The sequence below is a fragment of the Pelophylax lessonae genome, assembly GCF_965119305.1.
Source record: "Pelophylax lessonae genome assembly, chromosome: 8".
Lineage (NCBI taxonomy): Eukaryota > Metazoa > Chordata > Amphibia > Anura > Ranidae > Pelophylax > Pelophylax lessonae.
In genome coordinates this window covers 273,789,960-273,817,816 of record NC_138775.1, presented here as the reverse complement: position 1 = coordinate 273,817,816, position 27,857 = coordinate 273,789,960, and the positions used below count along the sequence as shown (strand labels likewise).

Sequence of the window (27,857 nt, the reverse complement as noted above, 5' to 3'; positions counted from 1 at the left end):
CCAGCAGGGACCCTAGTAGGGTCCCCCTATGCTCGAGTGATTGAGTGTTTGGGAGAGTGCTACTATGTAGAGTTGCCAGATGAGCTCCTATACTACCCTGTTTGGGAGCAGTAACTATTTTGCTTTAATAAAATTTATGGGATAATGCACTAGGCCAGTGCGTCCTCTGTCATCTATTTCCACAGTGTGCGGAGGACAACCCCGGTCCTAGAGAGCAGCAAGGCTTCAAAAGAGCTCTCCATTTTTTGCAATAGAGCCATTTCTATCTGGGGTTTCTCACTGATGCGCAAGTGATCAGTGCTGTAGGATATCCATAATCTATGCTGATTGGGTCCTGGCCAGGATCCAATCCGAAGACCCCAGTATTGCAAGGCAGATGGGGCTAACCGCTAAGCCACTGTGCTGGGAGAATGAGTTAAGGGTCTGAATCAACACTTGAACCCAGTTTTATACAGCAGAGCATGTCTCTAGCAAACAAACCGTCACTTTTTATAAAGGATATATGCCAGGCATTTTATAAAACACAAATCCGGTTATAAATGACCTTCATTTCTGTGGCTTCACTGATAAACCTCCACTTCAACAAATCTTTTTTCACTTTCACATACAGCTTACTGCCTTGGGCCCTTTTCAGACAGGGCAGACCCTGTTCTAGTGGATTTGCCTGCTCAGCAGGGGATCTCTCTGCTAATCCGGGGCATGACAGGTCTATGTCCGCTCAGCTATGCAGAGCGGACACAGCCCGCTCTCCTCTATGAGGCAGTCGAGTGGAAACAGACAGACGCCACTCCATAGAGGGCTACGGATGGTCTGATCAGCTCCACCTGAAATACAGGCAAGTGGACTATTGGAACGTTTATGTGAAAGGGGCCTTAGAGACCCGGTCATCACAGTGAGAAGGAAAAAAAAAAAAAAGTCAGAAAAATGCCTGGTCTATTCCTATTTACATCAATTGCATTAAATCTTTGCTCACTTGCAAAGCCCCTGGAACCTTCAGTATCTGACATTCCTGTGTAATACCTTTAATCGTGTGTCTCTCTAGAGCAGGGGTCTCAAACTGGCATCCCTCCAGCTGTTGCGGAACTACAAGTCCCATCATGGCTCTGCCTATGGGAGTAATGCTTTTCACAGTCAGCCTAGCAATGCCTCATGGGAATTGAAGTTCTGCAACAGCTGGAGGGCCACTAGTTTGAGACCCCTGCTTTAGAGGCACATAGCAGCTGGCACAATGGGCAAGATGTATAAAACATTGCAATGATGGTGATACAATTAACAAATGATTTGTAAAATATTGAACAACACTGAAGACCTTCGTATCAAAATGTTTTTATATGCTCCCCTACCACCACTCCAGCAATACGACTCAGAACCTCTGCTGGAGCGTCATGTGGCTAAAACCAACAGACAGAAGCAGGCTGGTCCTAATGCACCAATTGGTTTACACCAGCCATAGGACACCACTATAGCCATGACTAAGTTCTAGAAGTCCAAGCAGGAACAAAGCCTGGAGCAGATGTAGGTCAGTAAATGAAAACATGAATTCCATTATGTCTGAGCAAAATTCTTAAAAACATTCAGTACATTATACATGTATATTCCCCCAATAATCTGTGTCTATAAAAATGCTGTGATCTGATCTGCCAGAAAGCCATCATTTCTTAAAATTAGTGTTTTGGGTTGTTGCAGTAAAATCCCAAGAAGCATCATCAGGCCTGCTAGATGACTTCTCTGCTGGACTACAGAACACCTCCCTCACCATAACAAAGGGGAAAGGATCTGTAGTGCAGCAGAGGAAATATGAACAAAGCGGACATTACTGAGTGGTAATTTAGTAGAGAGGGGCAGCGTTGGCAGCTTTCCAGAAGTAAGGACCTCACCGGATTTCTGGAAGATCAGCGGGCGTTTGTAAAATAAGGGCTCTTTCACACGGGCGGTCCGATCAGATCCGCCTGTCAGTTTTTTAGGCGGATCTGATCGGATCCTCCATGCAGCTCTATGGGGCAGCGGGTGTCAGCGGAGACACCTCCGCTGACACCCGCTGCCATCCCCATCCGATCCTGTGCGTGAAATCTGGACGGATGGAAACCCTATTTTTCCATCCGTTCAGTAATCGGGAGTGCATCTGATGAGAGCGGACAAGCGGTCCGCTCTCATCCGATCCCCCATAGAGGGCAGCGGGTGCTGAGACACCTCCCTCTCCGCTCTGCAAGCGGAGACGGAGCTGTCATCCGCCCGGCTCAGCGGAGATCGCGGATCGATCCCTGCTGAGCAACACGGATCCGCCTACGGAGCGGACCGTGTGAAAGAGCCCTAAATAGGGAAATATTCAGGTATTGCAGATAATACATTTTTTGTTTACACATTAAAGAATTGAGAGAACAGTAAAGTAAATTATTATTATGCATTTTTACAACATAACCAAAGAAAGAGTGGAAATATAGAGTAAAGCAGTCAGGGGCATGCTTTAGTTTTCTGCCCAGCAGTAGAAGAAATGACAGCTAGAATACAATGAGTGGGCAAGTGATAAAGCATCTTTATTATTTACCTCTAGTTTCCACAGATCAGTCTCAACGTCCGAGCACACAGGCTGAATTACCTTGTCAGGTCTACCACCACCACTACCTCCACCACTACCTCCACCACCACCACCACGGCTGGGCCTTTGACCGCGTCCGCGGCCACCTCTTCCACCTCCGCGTCCGCGGCCAGGACGGCCAAGATCTCCGAAATTGATCTCAAGTTGGGAAGTGATATCATTTGCAGGCTTGCGGAAATGGTGATCCAAACCTTCAGACTCCGCGTGAACCTGGAAAGAAGAAAAGTTGTCATGTATCCCATCAACTCAAAAAAATGTACACTGGACATAGACTAATATTTGGTCTCAGTTCTAGAAAAAGTTCTGATAAGTTGCTATTCCATTTAACATTGTCTATAGTGAACATTTTACATAGGCATGTAAATGCAAAGCCATTAGATAGTGCCAACTCCTGTCCACACCTTAAAGCGCTTGTAAAGGCTGAAGTTTTTTTTTTTTTTTTTTTTAACCTTATTGCATTCTATGTATGAAGGTAAAAAACTGGAATTTTGTAAGAACTTACCGTAAAATCCATTTCTCTGATGTTCATTAACAGACACAGCTCCTCCTCTTGACCGTAGGGTTATATACTGCCCCCTACAGGAGTAGGACACGAGGCAGAGAAAAAAAAAAAAAAAACTTGTAAACGCCTATGGGGGTATACGCCGACTTCCAGCTATATGTATTCAGTTTTGTAACAAGCAGTGTAGAAGGAAAAAACCTAGCTCCAATGAGGGGTGGGTACTGCGTCCCGTCAATGAACATCAGAGAAATGGATTTTACGGTAAGACAAATACCATTTTCTCTTTTGTTCAGTGACGGACACATCTCTTCATCTTGAGCATAGGGACATCCTAAAGCCGTGCCAAACATGTGGTGGGAACAGAGAAAAAAAAAAAAAAAAAAAAAAAAACTTTCCCAAGGCTTAACATAGCCAACCAGGCAACTTGCTGCTCAACTGTCAACAACTGGGGCTCATCTGAAAAAACTTTCTGGAGAACTGTCGACACCAAATTGGGGTCCCACGGCGGCAATGGAGACTGCCCTGGGAGGAACCAAGCGTCCCACGGCCTGGAAAAAAGTGTGTGGCCTTGGGTGTTAAAAGAAAACCACCAAGGCCGAGACCTGGCCCTTGATGGCACTCAAGGCCAGGTGCTACTTAACCCCTCATTGGAGGAAAGCCAAAATCCGAGCCTCCGAAAAGAACAAGGGTGAACCCGGAAGGATTCACACAACACAATGTACGCCTTCAACGTACGATGGTAAATCTTCCTAGTATATTTTTAGCTTTTAACAGCATAGGATTTACTGAGTCAGACAACCCTCTGTCCTTCAGCATCTGGCTTTTAACAGCCCAGCTGCCAAAGCCAGTGACTGTAAAGCAGAATGGAAGATTGGCACTTGGGCCAATAGGTCTCCTCTGAGAGGGAGTCTCCAAGGAGCTTTGGCGACTAGCTGTACCAAAATCGGCATACCAGGACCGCTGAGGCCAGTCTGGAGCCACTAGGATGACCAGAATCCCCTCTGCCTCGATCCGGCGTAGTAGTCTCATAGGAAAATTGAAAATCAGACGATACTGACTCCAAGGAACCTCTAAAGCGTCTGTAGTGACGGCTAGAGGATCCCAAGACCATGCCACAAACCTCTGAACCTTCCTGTTGAGGCGAGAGGCTAACAGATCCCCAACTGATGAAACACCTCCGGATGAAGAGACCATTCTCCCTGGTCCAACGTCTGTCGACTGACCTAGTCCGCTTGCCAATTTTCCAACCCTGGAATGTTCACAGCTTCCCAGGCTGCCAGGACACTTATTGTGCCCCCTTGGTGACTGACATAGGCCACAGCCGTGGCACTGCCCGATTGAATTCGCACCAGACACCCCTGGAGACGTCCTGTCCAATAATCCAAAGTCTGATCACTCGGAGCGCCAGTACATTCATTAGTAGTCTGAATGGTTCCCGAGACCGGACCCCCTGAACACAATCTGTGCCGAGGATGCCATCCCACCCGGACAGGTGCATGCAGGTCCGAAGAGACGGCCGTCTGCTGGTCAGCAAAAGCTGAATTGCCTCCTGCAACTTTTGAAGTTTCTCCTGAGTAAGAAACACTCTGGCTGAGGACGAGTCTAGAGTCAGACCCAGATAGACGAGGCTTGTGAACAGACTTCTGAATAATCAGAATCCAACCAAACTCCCCCAGCATTTGCAGAGTAATCTCCAAGTTGTCCAACAAGGCAGACGAAAACTCTGCTCGTAAAAGCAGATCGTCCAGGTACCCCAGTACTGAAATCCCCCGCTGACGCAGTAATGCTAGAACCGGGGCCAACATTTTCGTGAAGACCCGAGGAGCAGAAGTGAGACCAAAGGGTAACACCACGAATTGATAATGCTCCTTGGCCACTGCAAAGCGGAGGAAACGCTGATGGGCAACACATATTGGGATGCGAAGGAAGGAAACCTCGATGTCGATGGAGGCAAGGAAATCCCAGATGTGGGGACGCCACCTCCGTGCGCATGGACTCCATGCGGAACTTCTGTACCTGCACAAAGCAGTTTAGCGCCTTGAGTACCAGTATTGGGCGCACCTTGCCCTCCTTCCTGGGAACTGTAAACAGGTTTGAGTAAAAACCTTGAAAACGTTCGGACTTTTTCCCTAACAAATCTTGCACTGCCCCACACTGATCCTTTAAAGCGATCTGGGCTAAGTGCAGATTGAAAAGGAAGAACCTTTCTGGAGGATATGATCAAAACTAGATCTTGTAGCCGGAGCAAATGACTTTGTGGACCCTCTTGTCCTGGGTCAGGGAGGTCCACAGATCCGGAAAGTAGCGAAGAGGTTCCCCCCCCCCCCCCCCCCCCAGATATGGGTAAGGGCGCGCCTTCATACAGAGAATTTTTGTCTGCAGGTCTGGCAGTACCTGCTCGTGGTTTGCCCGGCCAAGACTTTGTAACCCTCAGCGGAGGCCCGAAAGGATTCCTTGTCTTGAGACCCTGAGGGCCGAAAAAGTCGCTTGTGAGCTGAAAAGGAGGGTCCCCGTCTGCAATGAGACTCTCTACCCCTGGAAGCCGGAGGAAGAAGAGTATTCTTTTCCCCTGTGAGGCCCTTGATGATGCCATGCAAGGAAGCTCCAAACAGGCAATCCTCCCATGAATAGAAGATCAGACAAGCAGACAAGGCCTTCTTGGAAGCCTGGTCCGCAGATCAGCATCTCAGCCACTGACCACTGCTGAGAAAGAGTCTAGAAGCAGGGGAGCAGCATCCAAAGAGACTGAAGCCCTTGGACCAACTGATACGCCAGCTCCACCAAGGCGGGGTGGGGGGGCATGCTTCTCCAGGTCCCGACGTAAAAGCTTAGCCCACTCAGTTTGAGACCAGGGCAATAGTAATTACCAGCTTAATCACTGAACTAGCCACCCCCACACATGGCCGGCCAGAGCCTCCACCCTCTTATTAGCTGGACCTGAAAAGGCCAGGGACTCCTCAACCGGAATGAAGGTAGCTCAATTTGACCTAGAAACTGGCGAGTCCACTACAGATGGAAACATCCACCAGTAACGCAGTTACTCATAAGGATACTGCAAACAAAAATGCTTAGCAACTACTGCATTTTGACAATGTTGTCAAGTTAAGTGGAAAGAGGAACACCCTTTGGCCTGTGGGTGCCAAAAGGAACCGCCGCCTCCAACGTGGCATCAGCCACAACCTCCATTTTTAAAGTTTCACGCACTGACACAAGCAGTGCATCCACCAGCGCCCATTTAGGCGCGGCTAGAGGAGCAAAGGAATCATCCTATCGGAGCACTCAGGATGCGTAGTGACAGACCCAGTAGGGTCGTTACATATTAAGCTCACCACTAAAAACATAATTGGGGGGGGGTGCACCGTCTTTATTTCCGCAAAGGGGACGCCGGCCAAGGGCCCACAATGGACCACCTATCAGAGCCCGCAAAAAAAACAAAAAAAAAAAAAACACAGGTGGTCACCCACTGTGAAACGGAAGCGCAGGCAGGGTACCCTCACTAAAACAAAAAAAAGGGGCCCCCACAGCACTACCTCTTTCAAGGGAGTTGCCAAGCTGACCATGTGGCCTAGCAGGTCTAAATTTTTGTGGAGACCCGCTGCTTAAATTTTTGCCAGATCCGGCCGTGTGAGGCGCGTAATAGCAGATGTTAAAACATCTGCTCCCCCTGCCCTAGTCAACAACCCCCAGGGTGGCAGGGAACCCTGCTCAACCTCCCGTACTACTTACCACACCAGAACAGGGTGGGCACCGCTACGGACAGGACACAGCTCCATCCTACTGTGGGTGCGGTCAGCCAAAAGGAAACGCTGAGACTCAGGCCAAAGCCAGTTGGTATGCGCCCTCGCGATGTTTAACTCCTTGGCCAGCCCCCGACCAATGGGGCTATGTCGCAGGCGATCTAGCGCGGAGCTGCTGTCTGCACACGCCGCTGGCTGGAATGGGGGGCCTAAGGATCTATATTATCCAGTTCATCACCCAGTCCAGCACTTGATTGTAGCTCTCACATTTAGGCAGAAAAAAAAAACTGAATACTTATAGCAGGAAGTAGGAATATATCCCTAGGGACTGCCCCATAGGCGTGTTCAAGCTTTCTCTGCCTAGTGTCCTACTCCCGTAGAGGACAGTATATCCATACGGTCAAGAAGATGAAGAGCTGTGTACATCAATGAACGAAAGGGAAAACCTTGTGTGCAGCAGCCCCCCCAATTATCTGAGCCCCATCTAGATCCAGAAATGTGCACAAGAGCAGCCGCTCTCCCAGTTCTCTTCCTCACTGGCTGAGATAACAGCAGTAGCCATCGGCTCCCACTACTGTCAATCACAGCCAGTGAGCCAATGGGGAGAGCAGGGCCGAGCTCCGTGTGTGAATCGACAGAGCGTCAGCTCGGGAGCAAGCCTGCTTAGATGCCCCCATAGCATGCAGCTTGCTATAGGGGCACTCCCTAGGATGGATGGGCCAGGAGTGCCGGTCGGAGGACCCAAGAAGAGGAGGATCAGGGTTGCACTGTGCAAAACCATTACACAGAGCAGGTAAGTATAACATGTTTGTTAAAGAAATGAGGGGGGGGGGAAAAAAAAAAAAAAAAGGCCTTTAATATCACTTTAGAGTTCAGAAAAGAATGGGGAAAAAAAAAAAAAACAGGCCCTTAACCAGAAGAACACAAGCAGATTGGCAGCCCAATGACTTATACAAAATCTACTACGTCGTCTACAAACATTTTGTAACAAGCTGCCCCTGGCTGGAACCTCATTCGGCTTTATTTTATGGCATTGTAGTAATCTGCCCCAAGTCCTATGAAGAACCATTTCAGAATGTCAGTGACTTCTGAGAAGCTTGTCAGTAAGTAGAGCGCAATGTAAAATAAATGACAAGGCCTACCCCTATGAAGAACCATTTCAGAATGTCAGTGATTTCTAAACAGCTGGTCAGTATGTACAGTACAATGTAAAATAATGACAAGGCCTACCCCAGGTGAAGCACAGTCCATTACCTCCTCACTCTTGGACTTGTGAAGGACAAAACCTTTCTTCCACTGGCCGTCAGCACCTTCGTTTGGTTTTCGGATGTTAAATTCAACTTTGGAGCGTGCTTTGTCTTGCATTGCCTTCCATTCATCTAAGGTCATTTCCTTGGGTCCTTCTTCCTTAACTTCTTCCACCTCATTTTCCCTGGAACATAAAAGTCACAGCTAAAGCACAGAATAGGGACAGTGACCCTATATGCGAACGGGTCTTCACATGGTGGAGGTAAAGGGGGCACCTATATAGACATCTGTAACATCTTCACAGTACAACCAAATAGGCAGCAAACTTATTTTGACCACCAGGACAAGAAAAAAAAAAAAAGTGCCTTAAAGAGTTTTTTTACGCCAATACTCTATATTCCTGATATGTGCATGCTGTACCATGTACTTGTATGAGAAAGTATCCTGTTCTCTTTGTGTTGCTTTCTTTATGTAAAATCCCTGGTGTTCCTGCCAGTCCCTCTGCTTTCCTATTAAAAACTGACCACGCCAAGTGGGAGAACACCATGGTCAGTTCTCCAGCTATGTCTGGGAACTCAGCCTGCCCCAATAATCACACTTGTCCTGACACGCCCCTGCTGCACAGCCATGCACGGGGAAGCTCATGGCACTGCTATATCAGTGGTCAGACAGTTTAAAAGCCTAACCAACTAAACACCACTACCCTTGCAGCCCCTTTTCCAATGTCCTCTATCCATTCAGAAGGATCCTGGAAAAATGGTGTATGTCCATACTGTGCTCCTGGAGCTGTCCCATACCAATACAGGCGGAGGGTAAGGCACTCCCACCTCACACTGTTACTGCATCATAGGTATCCAGGGTAGAGCAGCGAAACAACTTCTGCTCATGAAGAAAAGTGGATGTACGGTTGATGAGATTTTATCCACTACTACAATTCTCCTAAATTTCCAAGCGATCTACAGCCGTGCACCCTGAGAAGGCACGTTTGAGCCCAATACAGAGTGAACCTGTAACTTTACCAAACAGGTTTACTTACAACTTTATTTAGCCTGATTCTTACAGAACACTATAAACAGATATCTGGTGTCTAGAGATTAAAAACACTGGCCTAGAAAATGTCACACCACCGATTGAAGCAGTATGGCACATGTCGCCAACTCTTCACCCAAAAGCAGTGCATTTATCTCCTCTTCTTCGACAACTCAAAGTGCCACTAAACAGACACAACAAGTGCTTTTAGAAGAGGTTGTACCGCATCTTACTCCTCATCCTCTAGTGTTAATCCTCGCAGTTCCCTGAACATCCAACCCTCCCCCTCACTGCAAGGGTAGTTTTTTTTTTTTTTGTAATTCCTGGAGTTGGACTTTGACCCCTTATCTACGAAGATGCATTTATAAACATCTTGTATTTAAGGGCTATAACAAGCTCATGGCTGCTGCTGTGAGATTGGCATTTTTTATTACAGCCCGCGATCAGCTTTCATGTTCAAAAGATCACAAATCACTTTTTTGGGGGCTCAGAGGTGGCTAAAGATAATATGCTGCATAGGATATGAATAGATATTCAAAATATAATCACCCCTGGCAATGTTTAACTGCAGTCTCATCATTAGATTGTAAACTTATGAGCCGGGCGCTTTTAACCCCCTTGTATTTTATTGCATTGCAACTGCACGGTCTACCTTTAGATTGTAAAGCGGTGTGCAATCTGCTGGCACTATATAAATCCTGTAGAAGTGGATTTCATATTACAGCTACACAATTGGGATGATTTAAGTCTAATATACTGTGTACTAGAAGTGCACTGCAAGTGTAGCTGCTCTAGATCTAAAGGGACATCTCTGCTGATTTTAATCATCTAATCGTCTGCAAATAATAATGCAGTTTATTTTCCTTACATGTTCCCCTCAGATATAGTGCAACTGCACATGCAGTGCACTTGTGGGTGCACAGACTGTTTACCTTTAATAAACCATCCCCAAGATCTTTAAAAAGAGAAGTACAACCAAACCTTGTTTGGCTGTACTTCTCTTGTGGATCACAGTAGTTTTATACTCCTGTGACTTGTTTTCAGCAGACAGCAGGCTGAAGTCCACTGTCCACTGACATCACAGGGAGCCGGTAAAGGCTCAGGCAAGATCACCCACATGCCCGACCAGCACCTGGCTCTGGCCTCTCAGAGAGCCCGCTGAGAGCCTAAGCTGACCGCTCTCGCCCCCTCCACAGCCCAGCACTCCAGAGAGCAGGGAGGCTGAGCAGAGAGCTGCTTACAGACAGTAACCAGCTCTCTGCTCAGGGAGCTGTGAGAACCAAGCAACTGTCGGTGTCAGATCACTCAGTTCTCAGTCCTGAGACGGCAGGGGACAGAGGCAGCATCGATCGGATGCTGCCTCCAGCTAGGTACGATTTATTTTTTTTTTTTTTAAAAAAAGGATTCCCATAGTTTACTTCTAAATCTAGATGTCCAGCCTTACCTTCAGTCTTGCAGTTTTTCAGACTCTTCTCCCATACTGAAATTACTTATTTTGGTATGACTAGACACTGAGCTTCATTAGAAGCAAGTAAGATAAAGTCCACCCAATTTCCTGGCGGGAGGACATCCAAAGAATATCTAGCCTAGAATTAAGCAACGCCAGATTTTTGATTTCTGCTTCCGCTTTTTAGTTTCCTCCCCCCTCCGGCACCTTTCAGGGGGGAGAGGGTAAAGGGTACCCGTTTTTGACAGGTACCCTTACTCACTTCCGGGAAACGGCGACGTCCCTCAGAAGTTTGGCCCCCTCCTCTCTCCTCCGCCGAGCCAATAGGAATGCGCATGCGCAGTGGGGACCTGCCCACGAAGCCAAAGGGCTTCACTGCCAGGTTCCCTTAACGGCAATGGCGGCAGCAGCCGATAGAAACATCAGCTGCGGTGCCGACATCGCTGGACTCCAGGACAGGTAAGTGTCCTAATATTAAGTCAGAAGCTACAGTATGTGTAGCTGCTGACTTAAAAGTTTTCAATCATAGGCTCGGAGTCACGTTTTCAGGAAGCTACATGTAGCCCCTCCCACTATCCATGATCTGCCCCATTGCACACAAAAAAGAGACCCAGTGATATGGGTCTTAAAAAAAAAAAAATATGTAAGAAACAGAAAAAGCTTTAACTTTTGATAAGCGGTGAAGAATGAATCAGGTCAGGGAGGCAAAATGTAAGCAGATGAAATCTAAGCTAAGACTTACTTGTTCTCGGAGTCTACCACAGGCTGCTCTTCTGTTTCAGTTGGTTCTTCAGTGGCGGTTGACTGGTCCAGTTCACTAAAAATTAAAGAGTGGTGAAATTTCAGTTTTTTTTTTTTTTTTTTTTTTTAGTCACCTGAAATAGGCAGACCAGAACACTACAAAAGTTATTTAGTATTGTAATATATATATATATATATATATATACACATATACACACACACACACACACACACTATAGTATTGTTGTGAAGCTGCCAAAATAAAGCTGACCACACAAGAACTTACAATTCCCCCCCCCCCCCCCTTTTTTGGGGTAAATATCCAAGTGGGCAAAATTCAAGGTAGCTTGGCCATCTCTGGCTTCAATTGTTGTCTGAACCATTGACTTAAAACAACCATGCAGCAAATAAAATAGGAACATGATCTGCATATTTGTTTAAAGGATTGATGCCTTTGAATCAATATCACAGTCAGGCAGCCAGCATTAAGGACAAAGGCAACCCTCATTTTTCTATATGTATCAGTACAGGTTTCCTTAAGGGGCTCATTAAGACCAGCTTGTTGCAGAAAAGAACAGCAAAACATGTGGTCGTACTTGTGTACACCATTAAAAAAGTACCCCAATCTACAACTACAATGGTGGGCAAATAATATGCATTGTGGTGCATGATTATATATATATATATATATATATATATATATATATTTGTCCCTTTCAGTTCACATTATAAAATAGAATCTACCGCATAAGAATGTACAATAACCAATGCATAGCATGAATGGACCCTAAAGAGAACGTGTCAGTTGAAGTTGCAAAATTTGCCAACAGGCACCACAGCATCTACTTCACATTGTGCTATGGAATGCCAGGGGGAAATCTGGAAGGTATGATTTGATTGGTTTCTCTGGGCAACCAAACCATTGTCTTTTTACAAACTTGTCCCCATATTTTGTGTCACGCTTTTCTACAACGCTCTTTAGTCATGCATACATATAGTAATTAGCATTATATTCACTACTCAGGCCACAGAGGCCTTTGTCTGCAATGAACAGAATACCAAATAATTTGTTAGGTAGATAAAACAGGCAATCCCTGTGTGTGTCTGAGCACCATAGCAGTGTTTTCCCAAGTTGGCATTTGGCAAATCTGACCAATTAAAAAATTGCATAGATGACAGAATGCGCAAGTGGACATTGAAACACTCATCCAATCAGCAGATTTGGACAGAGGATGCTGTATGCAGACCTTGACTTGCCGCCTAGCTCTGCGTTTCGACATGCAGCTTTCACTGAGGACCTGAGCGATTTTTTTTCTTGAAGCTCAAACACTCAACAAGCCGAATTCAATTCATTTCAATGGTTCTTGTTCACATCTGAGGGTTCTGTCACCTGAAGCAAAATGCCTGGAGCGCAAAAAAAGCACACAAGCTTCTTTTTGGCAGATTGGGCTCATAGACTTCAATGCGACGCCTGAAAATGTGCGACCTGAGCGTTTTGTGGCTTGTTTTCTGCGCAAACAGAAGATCTCGCCACTCCTAATCTCCCTCTACCTCGTCTCCATTTAGTTCATTCTATTGGCTAAATAAAAACGCCTGAAGCTGTAAAACACCTGAAATAAGCTTTTAAAAAAACACTCAAACTTTCAAATAAAAAACGCCAGTAAATCGCAATGCTTAAGTGTGAATTCAGCCTGAAGGTAACCTCATATGGATTCATTAAATTCAGTTTAAAAATACCCAGATTTGTAAAAGAATGATCTATACCACGTGTCAAACAATGCCTGCGGGCCGAATCCGGCCCTCCAGGCCATTTCATGTGGCCCTCACACCTCCTTTGGGCCTCCTCCAGACCCTGCACTTTCTGCTTCCTAACTCTGCCCCCAGCTTCTTCCCAGCAGCAACACAAGGTAAAGGGGTGCACTTTGATGTAAGGGAGGGTGATGGGGGGATTCTTGATATCTGATGTAAGGAGTTGGGATACACTAGACTTCTAGCATTACAGATACAACCGGCCCCTTGAGGGCAATCGTAATGCTGATGCAGCCCTCAATGAAGTTGAGTTTGACACCCCTGATCTAGACCAAACAAAAACTGCCAATCCCAACCACAAGGCAATTGTAAGGGTCATACAACCAAATAGGCAGTAAACTTTTATACTAAGAAGAAGAATAAAATAAGTGCCTAACCAGTGTTTAAACAATGCTATACATCAGAGTCCTGCCAGAGGGCCTAAAACACAAAAAAGCAATGACTATTTTTTGCACAGTGTATGTTTTCTCAGATAGCTGCCATAACCCTGGTATTTTCTCACAGGGTGGGTGGTCTTTCACATAAAGTGGTCCCAATAGAGGATTCGGCGTGGGATCACTTTTATGGGCGGTGGGAGGGGTGCCCCTCACACCATCAGTAGCAGGGAAAACTATCCGGTCCGTCCATCTCCCAGACAGGAAGTCAAGTGAGGGCAAGATGGCCCCCACTCGACTATGGCCTTGGAGGACCAGAGTGACAATATAGGTCGCTCCCTCCCAATGGCCTTGAAGGGCCCATTTTTTTTTTCTTGCTGGGAAAAAAAAAATGAATTATTTTTTTGCTTTTAAAGGTTAGATGTGAGGTCTTTTTGACCCCAGATCTCACATTAAAGGAGGAGGAGCTGTCCTGCTTATTTCTATTACAAGGGATATTTACATTCATTGTAATAGGATTAAAAGTGATCAAAAAAGGGACAGTGTAAAAATAAAGGTAAAATCAGATTTCAATTTTTTTTTTAAAGAGCCCCCTCCCTCCGAGCGACCGCGCAGAAGCAAATGCATAAGCAAGTCGCGCCCAAATATGTTAACGGTGTTCAAACCACAAATGAGGTATCGCCACGATAATTAGAGCGAGCGCAATAATTCTAGCCCTAGACCACCTCTAACTCTAAACTGGTAACCTGTAGAAATTTTTAAAACGTCACCTATGGAGATTTTTTAAGTACCAATGTTTGTCGCCATTCCACGAGCGTGCGCAATTTTGAAGCATGAGATCAAAAAAAAAAAATAAAAAATTGTGTTTGCAAGTCCGCTGCACAAATATGGTGTGACAAAGCATTGCAACAATCTCAATTTTATTCTCTAGGATCTCTGCACAAAAAAAAAAAAAAATGTATAATATATATATATATATAGTAATTTTTGGGGGGTCTAAGTAGATATCTAGCAAAAAATCTGATTTTAACTTGTAAACTAATGTCAGAAATAGGCCCGGTCTTTAAGTGGTTAATGCTCGCTATTTTCCTGACATCTGGTGAGTGTCTAGACACAGCACACTTATCACTGGGTTATATTTGAATACATAGAAGAAGTTAGTTATGTCACAGACTTCTTTATATTTTGGGACTTCAAACACTTTCATTGTTTATATTTCACAAGGGAGCACTGCACACCTTTTTGGGTTTTAATAAAAAAACTTTTATACTGACCACAAGAAAGGTGCCCTAACCAGTGTTTTAAATGCTACACAATGGTTCAGACAGTAAAAGCCAAACGAACCTGGAATGAAAAAAAAAAAAAACAAAACACAAAAAAAAAAAAAAAAAAAACTACCATTGCAGTCCAACCCCCCCCCCCCCCCCCGCTAGCCATGCGCCCTTCAGAAGGGATGTTTACAGAGCCTAATATAGAGTGAACCTGTAACTTTACCTACAACTTTATTTAGCCTGAGTCAAACAGAACACTATAGACCAGGGTTTCTTAACTCTAGTCCTCAGAGCACACTAACAGGCCAGATTTTGAGTATTACCTTGGCAGAGCTGCAGACTAGAATACTTCAATCACTGAGCAGCAAATGATATCACCTGTGATGGATTTCAGTTTTCTTGCAAACCTGGCCCTTAGTTGGCCCTGACGTTCGGAGTTGAGAAACACTGATCTAGACCGATATCTGGTGTCCAGAGATGAAAAATACTGGTCTAGAAAATGTCACACCACCGATTGAAGCAGTATGGCACATGTCGCCAACTCTTCACCCAAAAGCAGTGCATTCATCTCCTCTTCTTCGACAACTCAAAGTGCCACTAAACAGACACAACAAGTGCTTTTAGAAGAGGTGGTACCGCATCTTACTCCTCATCCTCTAGTGTCAAGCATTTAATCCTTGTAGTTGGGCCTCTGCCCTGAATGACCGGCCAACCTCCTCCCCACTGCAAGGGTAGTGTGCTTTGTAATTCCTGGAGTTGGGCTTTGAACCCTTGTCTATCAAGGTGCATTTATAAACAGCCTGTATTCAAGGGTTAAAACAAGCTCATAGCTGCTGCTGTGAGCTTGGTATTGATTTTTTACAGCTGGTGATCTGCTTTTATGTTCAAAAGATCACAATCCTCCATCTATGGGGCTGTGAAGTGACTAAAAAGATAATATGCTGCATAGGATATGAATAGGTATCAAAATATGATCACCACTGGCAATGTTAACCACTTTAGCCCCAGCCCTATTTCGGACACTTTTTGTTCACAAGTTAAAACCAGTATTTTTTCCTAGAAAACTACTTAGAACCCCCAAACATTATATATATTTTTTTAGCAAAGACTCTGGAGAATAAAATGTCGGTCATTGCAAAATTTTTTGTCACGCGGTATTTGCGCAGCGGTCTTTAAAACGCCATTTTTTTGGAAAAAATTTGAAAAATCACATTTCACTGCATTTAAAAAATACTAAACAGTAAAGTTAGCCCATTTTTTTTGTATATTGTGAAAGATGATGTCACGCCGAGTAAATAGATACCAAACATGTTACGGTTTAAAATTGCGCCCCCCCGTGGGATGGCGACAAACTACGGTCAATAGAGATCTCAATCTGCGACGCTTTAAATTTATTTAACGGTTACCAGTTTAGAGTTAGAGTGTAGCTCTTTTTTTTTAATTATTGCCCACGCTCTGGCGATCGCGGCGATACCTCACATGTGTGGTTTGAACAGCGATTTCATTTGCGGCTCGACTTGCGTATACGTTTTTTTTTGTGCGCGAGCTAACGGTGACGGGGACGGCTAAATTTTTTTTTTTTTTTCCTATTTATTTTTTCTTTTTTTTAAACTTTATTACAGGTTTTTAAAAAAAAAAAAATCTGATCACTTTTATTGCTGTCACAAGCAATGTAAACATCCCTGGTGACAGCAATATGTCGTGACAGGTACTCTTTATGGAGGGATCGAGGGTCTAAAAGACCCTAGACCCCTCCACTACACTTCCCTGTATGCAAAACGCCGAAAACGGCATTTTTGCATACAGCCGTTTTTCAAATCTGCCGCCTTTTGCAGCACAGTAACCCGGACGTGACGTCATGGACGCCGCCTCCGGGTTACGTCATCGGAGACCCGATCGATGCCGTTTCCGGCATTCATCGGGGCTCCATCCAGCCGGCGGACGTGCCGGCTGGGTGCTCGGGGCTCCCGGTGGGACGGTAGCCCCGAGCAAAGCCGCGGAAGGCGGCGGGAGGGGGGGGACGTCCCCTCCCGCCCCCCCGGGTAACGATCGAGCGGCTCCCGAGCCGCATCGATCGTTACCGACGGAAAGCCGACCGTCGGCTTCAAACAACGGTACCGGGATGATGCCTCTAGCTAGAGGCATCATCCCGGTATAACCCCGCAAAGTCTGATGACGTAGAGGTTACGTGACTGGTAGTAAAGTGGTTAAACTGCAATCTCATCATTAGATTGTAAGGGCTTATGAGCAAGGCCCGCTTGTACCTGTACTGTCTGCCTTTAGAATGTAAAGCACTGTGCAAACTGTTGGCGCAATAAAAATCCTGTATAAGTGATTTTCATATTACCGCTACACAATGGATGTACACAGATTTACTTAGGGCAAATATATACTGTACACTGGAAATGCACTGCAAGCATAGTTGCTCTAGATCTGAGGGGGAGGCTCTGCTGATTTCTATCCTCCAATCATGTGCAAGGAAAAATGCAGTGCACACACTATTTACCTTTAGTAAATCAACCTCAATGTCTTTAACCACTTCAGCCCCAGAAGGTTTTATCCCCTTTAATGACCAGGCCATTTTTTGCAATTCGGCACCGCTTTGCTTTAACTGACATTTGCACAGTCATGCGACACTGTACCCAAACAATTTGATGTCCTTTTTTTCCCCACAAATAGAGCTTTTGGTGGTATTTGATCACCTCTGCAATTTTTAGATATTGTGCTATAAAGCAAAAAAAAAAAAAAAAAAGAGCGACAATTTTGGGGGAAAAAAAAGTAAAAATATTAGACACATTGCATATATATATATATATATATACACACACACACACACACACTTTCTTTGGGCGACAAGCTTCACATGATGTGGTTTGCGGCAATTTATTGCGAGACCAACGTACCACCATTTTAGGTGCCATTCAAATGGCATCTCAAATGTGCCTTCTGCGATTTCTTATTTACACCTGGGCGCTTTGAAATCGCAGGTGCAATTGCAGCAAGTCTGCCCTTGATTCAAAACGCTGAGGTGTGAATGCAGTCCTAAACACTTGTAGTACACTTCTAAAAAAAAAAAACCTCAAAAACTGCCAAATAAAAATGCCAGCTACGCTCCAGTGTGAATGCATAACCTTTTATATATGGATTTAAGAAAAAATTCTGTTTGAAGTTATCCAGATTTGTAAACGATAATGGTCTAGACCAAACTATACAAAAACTGACAATTGCAACGACAGGACAACTGCAAGGGTCATCCCAACAAAGTCCAATATCACCCTTCTACCACAATTTTAACAAAAAACACTACAGAAAAGTTGCTACTCTACTGCTTCATGTGAAATTATCTCTGAATGACACGCTGGGTGTGGTGTAAGTGCAGCACGTTACTTCACAATTCATAAATTGTGCTCATTCGGCAGATAAAAAGTACAACTAAGAAAAAAATTCACATGCAGTAGAATACTTTATATATGGGTTGTAGAGATGCTATTTGAGCAGCGCTCTTGCCTTGAGGCTTTGGGTTCCCCTTCCTCCAGACTCACACTACCTGTATATAGTTTATACTTTATTCATGTAATGTATATGCTTCATGCCAAATGAAACACTGTTTGATAAATTGGCCCTAGTGTCTGTATGACTGCGACAGACAAACGCACATGCTACTTGGGGAACGGGTAAATGTACTCTTACTTCATAAATACTAGAAGTGAACTACCATACCACAAACTAATAGTCCAGACAGCATTTTATTCCAATGCAAGGCCAGGTAGAAGATCAAGGCGAAAACAAACATATTTCAGGGATCCAAATTTTCCCATGTCATTAGGGCCCAAATATAGGAACAATGTATATGGACTTAAAAAGTTAGTTCACCTTTACAGAAAAAAAGCAAAGGTAAACCCTAAATCTAGGAGTATGTCTAGCTAATTCTTCCCCCGCTGCTTTCTGGGACACACCGGTCCCAAAAAGACAGCGGGACCACAAAGTGCAGGGTGACTTGCACATGCGCAGTAGGGAACGGGCTGTGAAACCTGAAGGCTTCACTGCAGTTTTCCCTTAGTGAAGATGTCGGCCGGGGAACGTAGGTGTCCTTATAATAAAAGTCAGCAGCTACAGTATTTGCATTTTTTTGGAGAGACTGGAGCACTGAAAGGGCAAGTGTGGACACTTGAAATGCATTGGCTATCTCTTGATCTTTTTTTTTACACTGCATCCGCCAAGGGGTTGGAGGTGTATGCTTCTCAGCTGGTTGTTTTCAGGTTGTACCATCGCAATAACATCGCTATTAAGAGTTTTGAGATACTAGATCAGTCATGGATGGGGGTGGGTTGGGGGAGGTTTGGGCTGCTGCCTACTATCCATCCATTGGCAGCCATGTTCTCCCATTGTGGAGACACTCAAATTAAAAGTGTTAGGACTGCAGGTAAAACAGGGTGCCGTGTCGTGGCCCTTCAGCTTACACATGCGTTTGCAAATGCATGTCAACTAAACCCGTTCTTTATTTATATCATGAGTCAGGTCTACTTGGTTGGTGGCAGACTGGAGGGCGAGTACATCAGACTGGGGGCTGGCTGGCTTCCATGCACCTCTTTTAATCCTTTTCAACCTTTGTTTTTTCTGATACAGGGATGGAGACGCTGGGCATTACCTGCTGGTGTCTCACCTAAAGTCCCACATAGCCTACATTGTTTATCTCTTGATCTTCTACCCTTGCCTATATGGGAGCAAAACTATTTGGCCTAGTAATCTGTGCTAAGGCACCACAAACCAAGAATACTGTGGGAATAAACTGCCAGCCCAATGACCAAGTAACCTGTACTAACACCACAACACTACTACTGGATATTAATACCAATAGGACCACACTAGGGCCCAGTACTGCCTATCCACTTTTTCAAGAGAGTGCATACTGTGACTTTTATAAATATTTCTTTATAACCCTGCAATACTGATTTGAAGGAGTTTCTGTATCACACTAAACAGTACAGTGAACAATTTGTTTCCCCTGGATACTTTACCAGGAGAGTGACAACATTTTCATACTAGATAACTTGTCTATGGCTGCCAACAGATTCTCTTCAACAGGCTTAATATGGGGGGGGGAAGCTTATCATGCTGCACAGCCAGTGGTTATCAGCCCAACACCGCAGACCTCAGGGTGCCACCAAAAGCAGCAGGAACATGCAATGCTACAGGGCACAAGCAGACTAAAAAAGCCAGACCACTTCAACATAGAAAGGCCAACTGCAATATCCAGACACTGGCAATAGATTCTATGCGTACCATCAGTGGTGTATTTTAGTTTTGTGCTGCCCTAGACAATACCAACCCCCCCCCCCCCCAGTGCTGTATGGAGCCTCAGCTATATACAATTTATACAGAAGCCTCACGTTAGTAAGGGACAAAGCTTGTTTGAGCACGAACTATGTAAAATGTGACAAAAGCTGGAGATCAGCTTTAAACCAGTGGTGTTGGCCATGATAAGGTGTTTTACAGCTATTTTAATGAACCCCTAAATCTAAATTTGAAAAGGAACAAAACCTTGTGTGTATTCAGCCCACATTGACATCAGGGTAGCCATACAACAGAGTAGATCGTGAAATGCAACAAGCAGACCATTTGGTCGTAAAATGCAACAAGCCAACCAGTTGGTTTGACAACAGGGGTGGTCCTTGCCCCGAAACCCATGGCTTCCACTTGGAACTTGCGAGTCTTGGAACACTGCCACCCCGCCTCTCTAGCTCTACCATCTCAGCCTGCTGACAGGACTACTATCCCTGCGCTGCACCCAGTTAGCCGATTGCTACAGGCTTCTTACCACGTGGCTAATCAGTCGCCATTCTCAGTCACCACAGCCTGCCGTCCAGACCTCCACCCCCCTCAGTACATCCCCCCTCAGCTGATCTCCATCTTGCGGCTGACCTGCCGCCATCCACAGCACCTTCCCAGCGAAATGGATGTCCTCTCCCAGCAACTTCTACAGCCTGATCATAGACTCAGCTGTGAACCAGGATACGTTTTTACAATTTCACAAAAAGTGAGTGCCACCTTTCATTAAACTCTGGCTTCAATTGTTTTTAAGACTAATTGCACTTAGATGGCGGCGAGTCCCACTCAAACTTGTAAACAAGTGTAGCGGTCACTGCAGATATTTTCAAATTCTGGAAAATCTCTGTAGGATGGGTGGCTCCTTATATGAAATGGTTTATCTAATGTGCATTGTCATTGGTTAAAGATGAATGGTCATCAGGTCTGACAATGACCAGACTTTGGCAACCTTACCTTTCATGCAGTGCAAGACCAGTCTATTGGGAATGATAGGAGGCTTACAGTAGAGGCAGCATTCAGCTGCCTTTTTGCATAGGTCTACATCCATTCAATGAGCGGCTAAATCTTGCTAGCAAGAACCATATTTGTGGAGATTTAGGCAGCTATTACTTGACAACCCTCCCTCCTTGATATTAGTGTAATCTAGGGATCAGGGTAGGGATCAGGGAAGGGATAAAAAAAAAAAAAAAAAAATCCCCAAAACTGGTTCATTCTATACCTCTGCAAGTCCAAAGTATTTTTACAAAAGTTAAAATCTAAAAGGGTAACCGCAAGCTACTACAACCAACCTCAGTTCATCCTTAACATTGCCCCAGTTGTGAGATCCGCTGCCTCCCCTCTTGTCCTCATGTTTCGGGCCACTGAAAGAAGAACTAACAAAAATGAGTTACATTGTCAGTGTTTGAGAAGAAGTATTGGGAAAACAACAAGAAAAGCAAAACAAAGCAAAATCCACTTACGCTCGGTCGCTTCCGCTATGCCTGTCAAATTCACGTTTGCCACGAGAGTCAAAGCCATCACCCCTGCCTATGCCACGTCCACGACCGCCACGTCCCCTTCCACCGGGGCCACCACGACCACGGGGTGGCCTTTCACCAATAGGCCTGGAAGGGAAAGATAAAAATAGGAGTATACAAAAAAAACAGCAAGTGTTAAAGTTACTCTGTTGCCATTTGAAAAAAAAAAAAATTAAAATGAATCCCATTGCAAAAAATGCAGTGAATACTTACTGTCCCGCTGGTAATGGGCCAACTGTAATAATCGAGTCACATACTATAGAGAATAGAGTAAGGCGTACATATTTTTACCTTCAGTAACTTTTTTCTTAAAATACAACTAAAGGCTATTTGAAGATTAGATTTAAAGCTGTGCCTCAATCTTAACTTTTTCTTTCCACACTTGCAGCAAATCCTCTCCCTTATTGAAACCGATTACTCTCCACTCCCTGCAAGCCTGCATCTCTACTCTCCACTCCCTGCAAGCCTGCATCTCCACTCTCCACTCCCGGCAAGCCTGCATCTCCACTCTCCACTCCCGGCAAGCCTGCATCTCCACTCTCCACTCCCTGCAAGCCTGCATCTCCACTCTCCACTCCCTGCAAGCCTGCATCTCCACTCTCCACTCCCTGCAAGCCTGCATCTCCACTCTCCACTCCCTGCAAGCCTGCATCTCCACTCTCCACTCCCTGCAAGCCTGCATCTCCACTCTCCACTCCCTGCAAGCCTGCATCTCCACTCTCCACTCCCTGCAAGCCTGCATCTCCACTCTCCACTCCCTGCAAACCTGCATCTCTACTCTCCACTCCCTGCATCTCTACAATCTGCAAGGACGTTCATTCAGTAAAAAGGGGCTTCCAAGTAGATTTTTCAAGGTGGTCGGTAATTACATAAAAACACACATACATACATACATACATACATACATACATACACACACACACACATACATCTATATATATATATACATACACACACACACTCAGGGCTGAAGGAATGCACACAGATCCCCCCACCCATTGAAGTGTCCTGTACATCTTTTCCTGACAAAGTGGCCAGTAAAAGCATTGGGGTGTTTTTATGATCGATACCAACCTCCTTTAAGACCCCACTTAGAAAAACCTTTTTCAATTTTATATTTTGTGGCTTGTGCACTGGATCTGATCGCAACTTCTGGAAATTTCTGGAAAACACTGGCGAGCATCAAGTGCCACCACCCCACACTCTGCATGGAGACACTCATTCTCCACATGCAATGCTTAACCCTAGGATGGGTATCCAGCAATCTTGCAGCTTTCCATACATACAACTGAATACTACCCTTGAAGATCTCTCTCGTGGCTTTTTATCCCTCTTTCTCCCCATCTCTGCTCATATGGAGCACCACTGACTCCCCTCCACAATCTAACCCTTCGAAGCTGCAGCAGAATTTATGAGCCAACCTTAATTTCCTGTCTGAATAATTCAATCTTCACTTCCCCCCCCCCGCCGGATCAGTGTGCTCATTGTTTTATTAAAGCTGTCAGCTATGAATTGATGATCGAGTGATCTAATGAACAAATGCCTGACGCGCATGCTCAGACAAAGGATTAAAGAGGTTGGAAACAAAAAAAAATTAAAAACCCTGTAAGAAAAAAGGCATAATGAGCTAGTATGCATGGCATACTAGCTCATTATGAAAAACTTAACTTGAACGAAGCCCCGCAGTGCCGCCCGCTCATCTGATTGGCCGGAGGCGCGGTGACATCACTCCAGCGCATGCGCGCGGGAGCCGCTGTTCACGGCACAGGGTTCTGAAGGAACGGCACGGGTGGCCGTTCCTTCAGAGCGCATGCGCCGATGACGTCATTGGCTGCGTTAAAAGTAAATCTCTCCTAAATGGTGCAAGTTTAGGAGATATTTACAGTAAGGCTTACCTATAGGTACAAGTTATAGGAGAGGGTTTACAACCACTTTAACAGACCACACAGCTAAAGTCTGTGGCACTTAATGGCCAGCAGGGAGGAGCACGCATGTCTAAAGGAATGCCAGGTATATGCTCTTTCATAAAGCAATCTTGAACGAAAATCCAATGCAGGGTGCTGTGCTTACAGGAGCCTACTGGCCCCTCTGACCAGACAAAGCACAGACCAGCCGACAGACCCAATGATGACATCACTGGGTCTTAAAAGAGGTATTCCTTGAAAACAAAAAATGTGTTATTTGATTGAAAGTTTATTGAGCATGTGCATTGATGGGGGGTGGACAAGGTATTCTATACGTGTATTACACTTCATGTTTGATGTTTATCCACTGCCAACAAAGGTCTCCTATAGTTCCTTTGCTACAATTGATTCTTAAATGTTGCTTTGAGTTCAGATTCAAGCCCCTAACACACTAGGCAAGGAATGGCAAACCTTGGCACCCCAGATGTTTTGGAACTACGTTTCCCATGATGCTCAACTACACTGCAGAGTATGAGCACCATGGGAAATGTAGTTCCAAAACATCTGGGGTGCCAAGGTTTGCCACCACTGCACTAGGCAATGATGGGCAGACTATACAGTGATAAAACATATCTGGAAGCCAGGAAAGTTTCTCATGAGACATTTCCTTGATCTTACGTTTGGCTTCCCGGAGAAGCATGTCACTGGGATTAACTTGTGGGGTGGCAATTGCTAATCACGCGGCACAAAATAAGCAAAGTAGTGCTGTGTGAGGTTTGCCGAATAATGCATTGCCCAACGTTGCTGGCACATGTCATCCTATAATTTCAGATTACTGCAGCCGATGCAAGGCCACAATTATTTGTGACAGTGTTGGGAGTCTTACCACAGAATTAAAGGAAGGGAGGAAAACCATTGTGGGTTGGGAACATTTAGTGAATTTGGCATTTGAGAAAGGCAAAGTTTGAAGCAATAACCCTTCATTAGATAGCTTTAGGTTTGAAAGATGAAAGCTTTTGAGGCCCTTTAGAGCACATCTTTATGTTTAATGCAATTGTCAAAGACTGAAATGGGATCCAAGGCACCCCTAAAAAGCTTACATCTTAAAGCAATTTCTTATATTAGCCAACATTAGTTTTAAACTCCAAACATTCTGAATTAATCGAAGGCTAACACGGTACAATACTCTACTACTGATATTTCTGGAAATGTTGGGATATCCTCCCTCAAACAAGCTTGCCTCCAGCACAACCTGAATGAAGGGTTCTATTCATTTATGTACAATTGTTTTTTACTTTTTACACTTTATGCTTGCATCTTTCGCAATACAGCACAAAGTTTTGGTTGCGTTTTTTACGCTCGACACCGATTATGAGAAGTTATCTTTTCACTGTACCTGCGACACCAAAAAAAAAAAAAAAAAAAAACAAACACTAATACTGCTAGGGAAGCAAAGCGAAATAAAGTACGGGAACAACGTTCATTAGGCTGCATTTTATGGAAAAACCCAATTGAATAATTCAATTAAAAAAATGACATTCATTAACGCTTAGTTCTTCAAACCTATCTGAATAAAAGCTTTCAAGATGTTATGCAAACAAACCTCATTTGAATTCACTTTTGAAGCTACGTTCACATTGTCAGAGTAGCGATCGCGGGCAGAATCACCGCGATTCTGCCCGCGATTCGGAAATAATTGCAAATCGCAGGACGCCTGTGCGTTGCCCATGATTTGCAATAGCACCCCAAATGCTGTGCGATGTTGCCGCGATTTGCGCCTGCCGAATCACGGTAACATCGCGAGAAAAAGAATCGTGGGACGCATGACGCCTAAAAAAGTTACAAGAGCTTCTTTGGGGCGTCATGCGTCCCGCAATTTTTTTTTGCGCGATGTTACCACGATTCGGCAGGCGCAAATCGCGGCAACATCGCACAACGTTTGGTATGCTATTGCAAATCACGGGCAACGCACAGGCGTCCTGCGATTTGCAATGATTTCCGGATCGCGGTGATTCTGCCCGCGATCGTTACGCTGACATGTGAATGAAGCCTAAAGGATAAGTTCACCTTTGAAACATGTTACACACGTTCCACCCATTTTTATGTTCCCTTCCACTGCCCCCCTTCCAGTGATTGCAGTACAGGGAGACATTCCCCATACTAGCGGTCACTTTTTGAAATCATCGCGGCCCTGCAGGGCTCCGCCCACACTGTTGCATCATTTACAAAGCTCTGGGTGAATGAACTACAAGCCCCAACATCCTTTGTGGCTGTCGGCTTGTAGTTCACAATGAACATTGTAGTTCATTGATATTTCCTATCAGTGTATCTGCTTGCCCATGTGGGATGTACGGGCACACAGATACAAAGATCTGCAGGAGACCTGCTTGGCACTAGCAATCTGCTGATCGCTGGTGCAATGCTTTAGACTCCAAAAAATAAATAAAATAAAAAAAGTGCATTATTTTTTTATTTTTTTTTATAGTGAACTTTTCCTTTAACCTTTTATGACATTTGCTTTTACAACAGTGATGAAAAACTATTTTTCAGAGCACAAGGTTTACCTGTCCACAGAAAATTCCCCTCCTTCACCCTTCTCTTCAGCTGGTTTCTCGAAACGACGTTCACGAGGAGGCCGCCTGTCTGTTTGCCTTCTGTCGATGGGCTTCCCTTCGCCCTGGGGGGCCTGTGAAGTTGGCTGCTGTGGTGGTGGTGGTGGTTGTTGTTGCGGCTGGTCGGGTCTCCTACCGACCCTCCTGATTCCTGCCAAACACAAACAGCACGTTTCAGTATGTCAACTGTGCAGCCGACTTAAAGAGCATGTGATAAAAAAAAACATTGTGCTTTTCAATTAGCGGATGCGACTAACAGCCACGGCACAGACATATCATCAAAGCATCAGATGCGGACAAACTAAAATGGAAGATCGCTGCCTTTGTAGACAGCCCTGTTGTATAAGTTTCCTGGCTCATCCCATGGCTGCAGAACAGTCTCTGCACCACAAGTATTCAGATTAGAAGTACCCACATTATTATGATCTGTATACACGGCCCAAGTGAGTATCAAAAAACTGAATCTGCAGAGCCATGCAGATTCCATTTGTATCACAGAAGACTTCTCGTTTGGAAGGAAATATGCCACAAAAGAATGCTTGTGTGAAACATCGATAGAAGCTGCCATTTTATTGTGAGAAGTTTTAGAGTGAAAGCGGTAATAAACCAAAAAACAAACCTTAAATTGCAGTTTACCAATTTTCAGATGCGATGGCAGCAGGAAAAAAAAAAAAACAAAAAACAAACAAAAAAAAAAAACACACCACCCTAAAGTTAGCCCAGTTTTTTGCATAATGTGAAAGACATTACGCTGAATAAATCGATATTAACAGGTCATGCTTTAAAATTGCGCACACTCGTGGAATGAAGACAAAATACGGTACCCAACCTCCATAGACGCCGCTTTAAAAATTTCTACAGGTTACCAGTTTAGAGTTATAGAAGAGGTCTAGAGCTAGAATTATTGTGCTCACTCAGACGTTTAGAGCCCATTCACATTGAGGCGACACGACTTCGGGTGGCGACCTGTGAAGTCGCGTGCACCGCAACTTTGGCGCAACTTGCACAGACTTCATATAATTGAAGTTAATGCAAGTCGCTCCGAGGTCGCCCCGAAGTAGTACAGGACCCTTTTTCCAAGTCGGAGCGACTTGTGTCACTCCTATTAGAACGGGTCCTGTACTACTCAATGGACCGCGACCGACCGCAACTTGTCAGGCTGACAAGTCGCGCTAATGTGAATGGGCTCTTACAGAGATACCTCACGTGAGGTGCAAACACTGTTTACATAAGTGGCTGTGACCTACGTACGCGGTCTTTTTATTAATGTTCTATTTTTTAAATTTTTACACTGTCTTTTTTTTTTTAAGAACTTTTTTTGATCACTTATTTCCTTCAAAAGGAGTGTAAACATCCCTTGCGGTAACAATACACCATTACAAGTCCTCTTTATGGAGAGATCTGGGGTCAGCAAAATAAATATATTTTACATGACTCAAGAACTGAAAGTGACGTCGATGTCGCTCCGGTCCTCCAAGGGCATAGAGATGAGCGGTGGCCATCACTCATCTCTCTGCTAAAACACAGTTGATGCCAGATGGTTCCCGGGGTCAGCAAACGTTAGCCTGGGAAGGGGAGGAATGGTCACATCTTCTCGTTGGGATTACTTATCAGAAAGCCAACCGCCTGAGGGGGGGGCAGGGGTTATAGCATCTAGCTCAGGGGTCTTCAAACTACGGCCCTCCAGCTGTTCAGGAACTACAATTCCCATCATGCCTAGTCATGTCTGAATGTCGGAGTTT

At 44.8% G+C, this 27,857-nt stretch overlaps 1 protein-coding gene across 2 annotated transcripts in view; it reads right to left on the bottom strand.

Annotated features, from left to right (window-relative positions):
• Nucleotides 1-27,857, bottom strand: part of SERBP1 (SERPINE1 mRNA binding protein 1) — a 50,326-nt gene that overhangs the window by 2,765 nt on the left and 19,704 nt on the right. The window contains exons 2-7 of one of the 2 annotated variants that reach the window (XM_082265146.1): nt 26,068-26,266; nt 21,543-21,686; nt 21,372-21,455; nt 11,302-11,376; nt 8,090-8,267; nt 2,546-2,806 (exon numbers count right to left, since the gene is read on the bottom strand). In XM_082265146.1, the coding sequence (XP_082121272.1) occupies nt 2,546-2,806; nt 8,090-8,267; nt 11,302-11,376; nt 21,372-21,455; nt 21,543-21,686; nt 26,068-26,266 (941 nt within the window). The remainder of the gene's footprint in view (nt 1-2,545; nt 2,807-8,089; nt 8,268-11,301; nt 11,377-21,371; nt 21,456-21,542; nt 21,687-26,067; nt 26,267-27,857) is intronic. The other variant, XM_082265147.1, reaches the window with a different exon arrangement.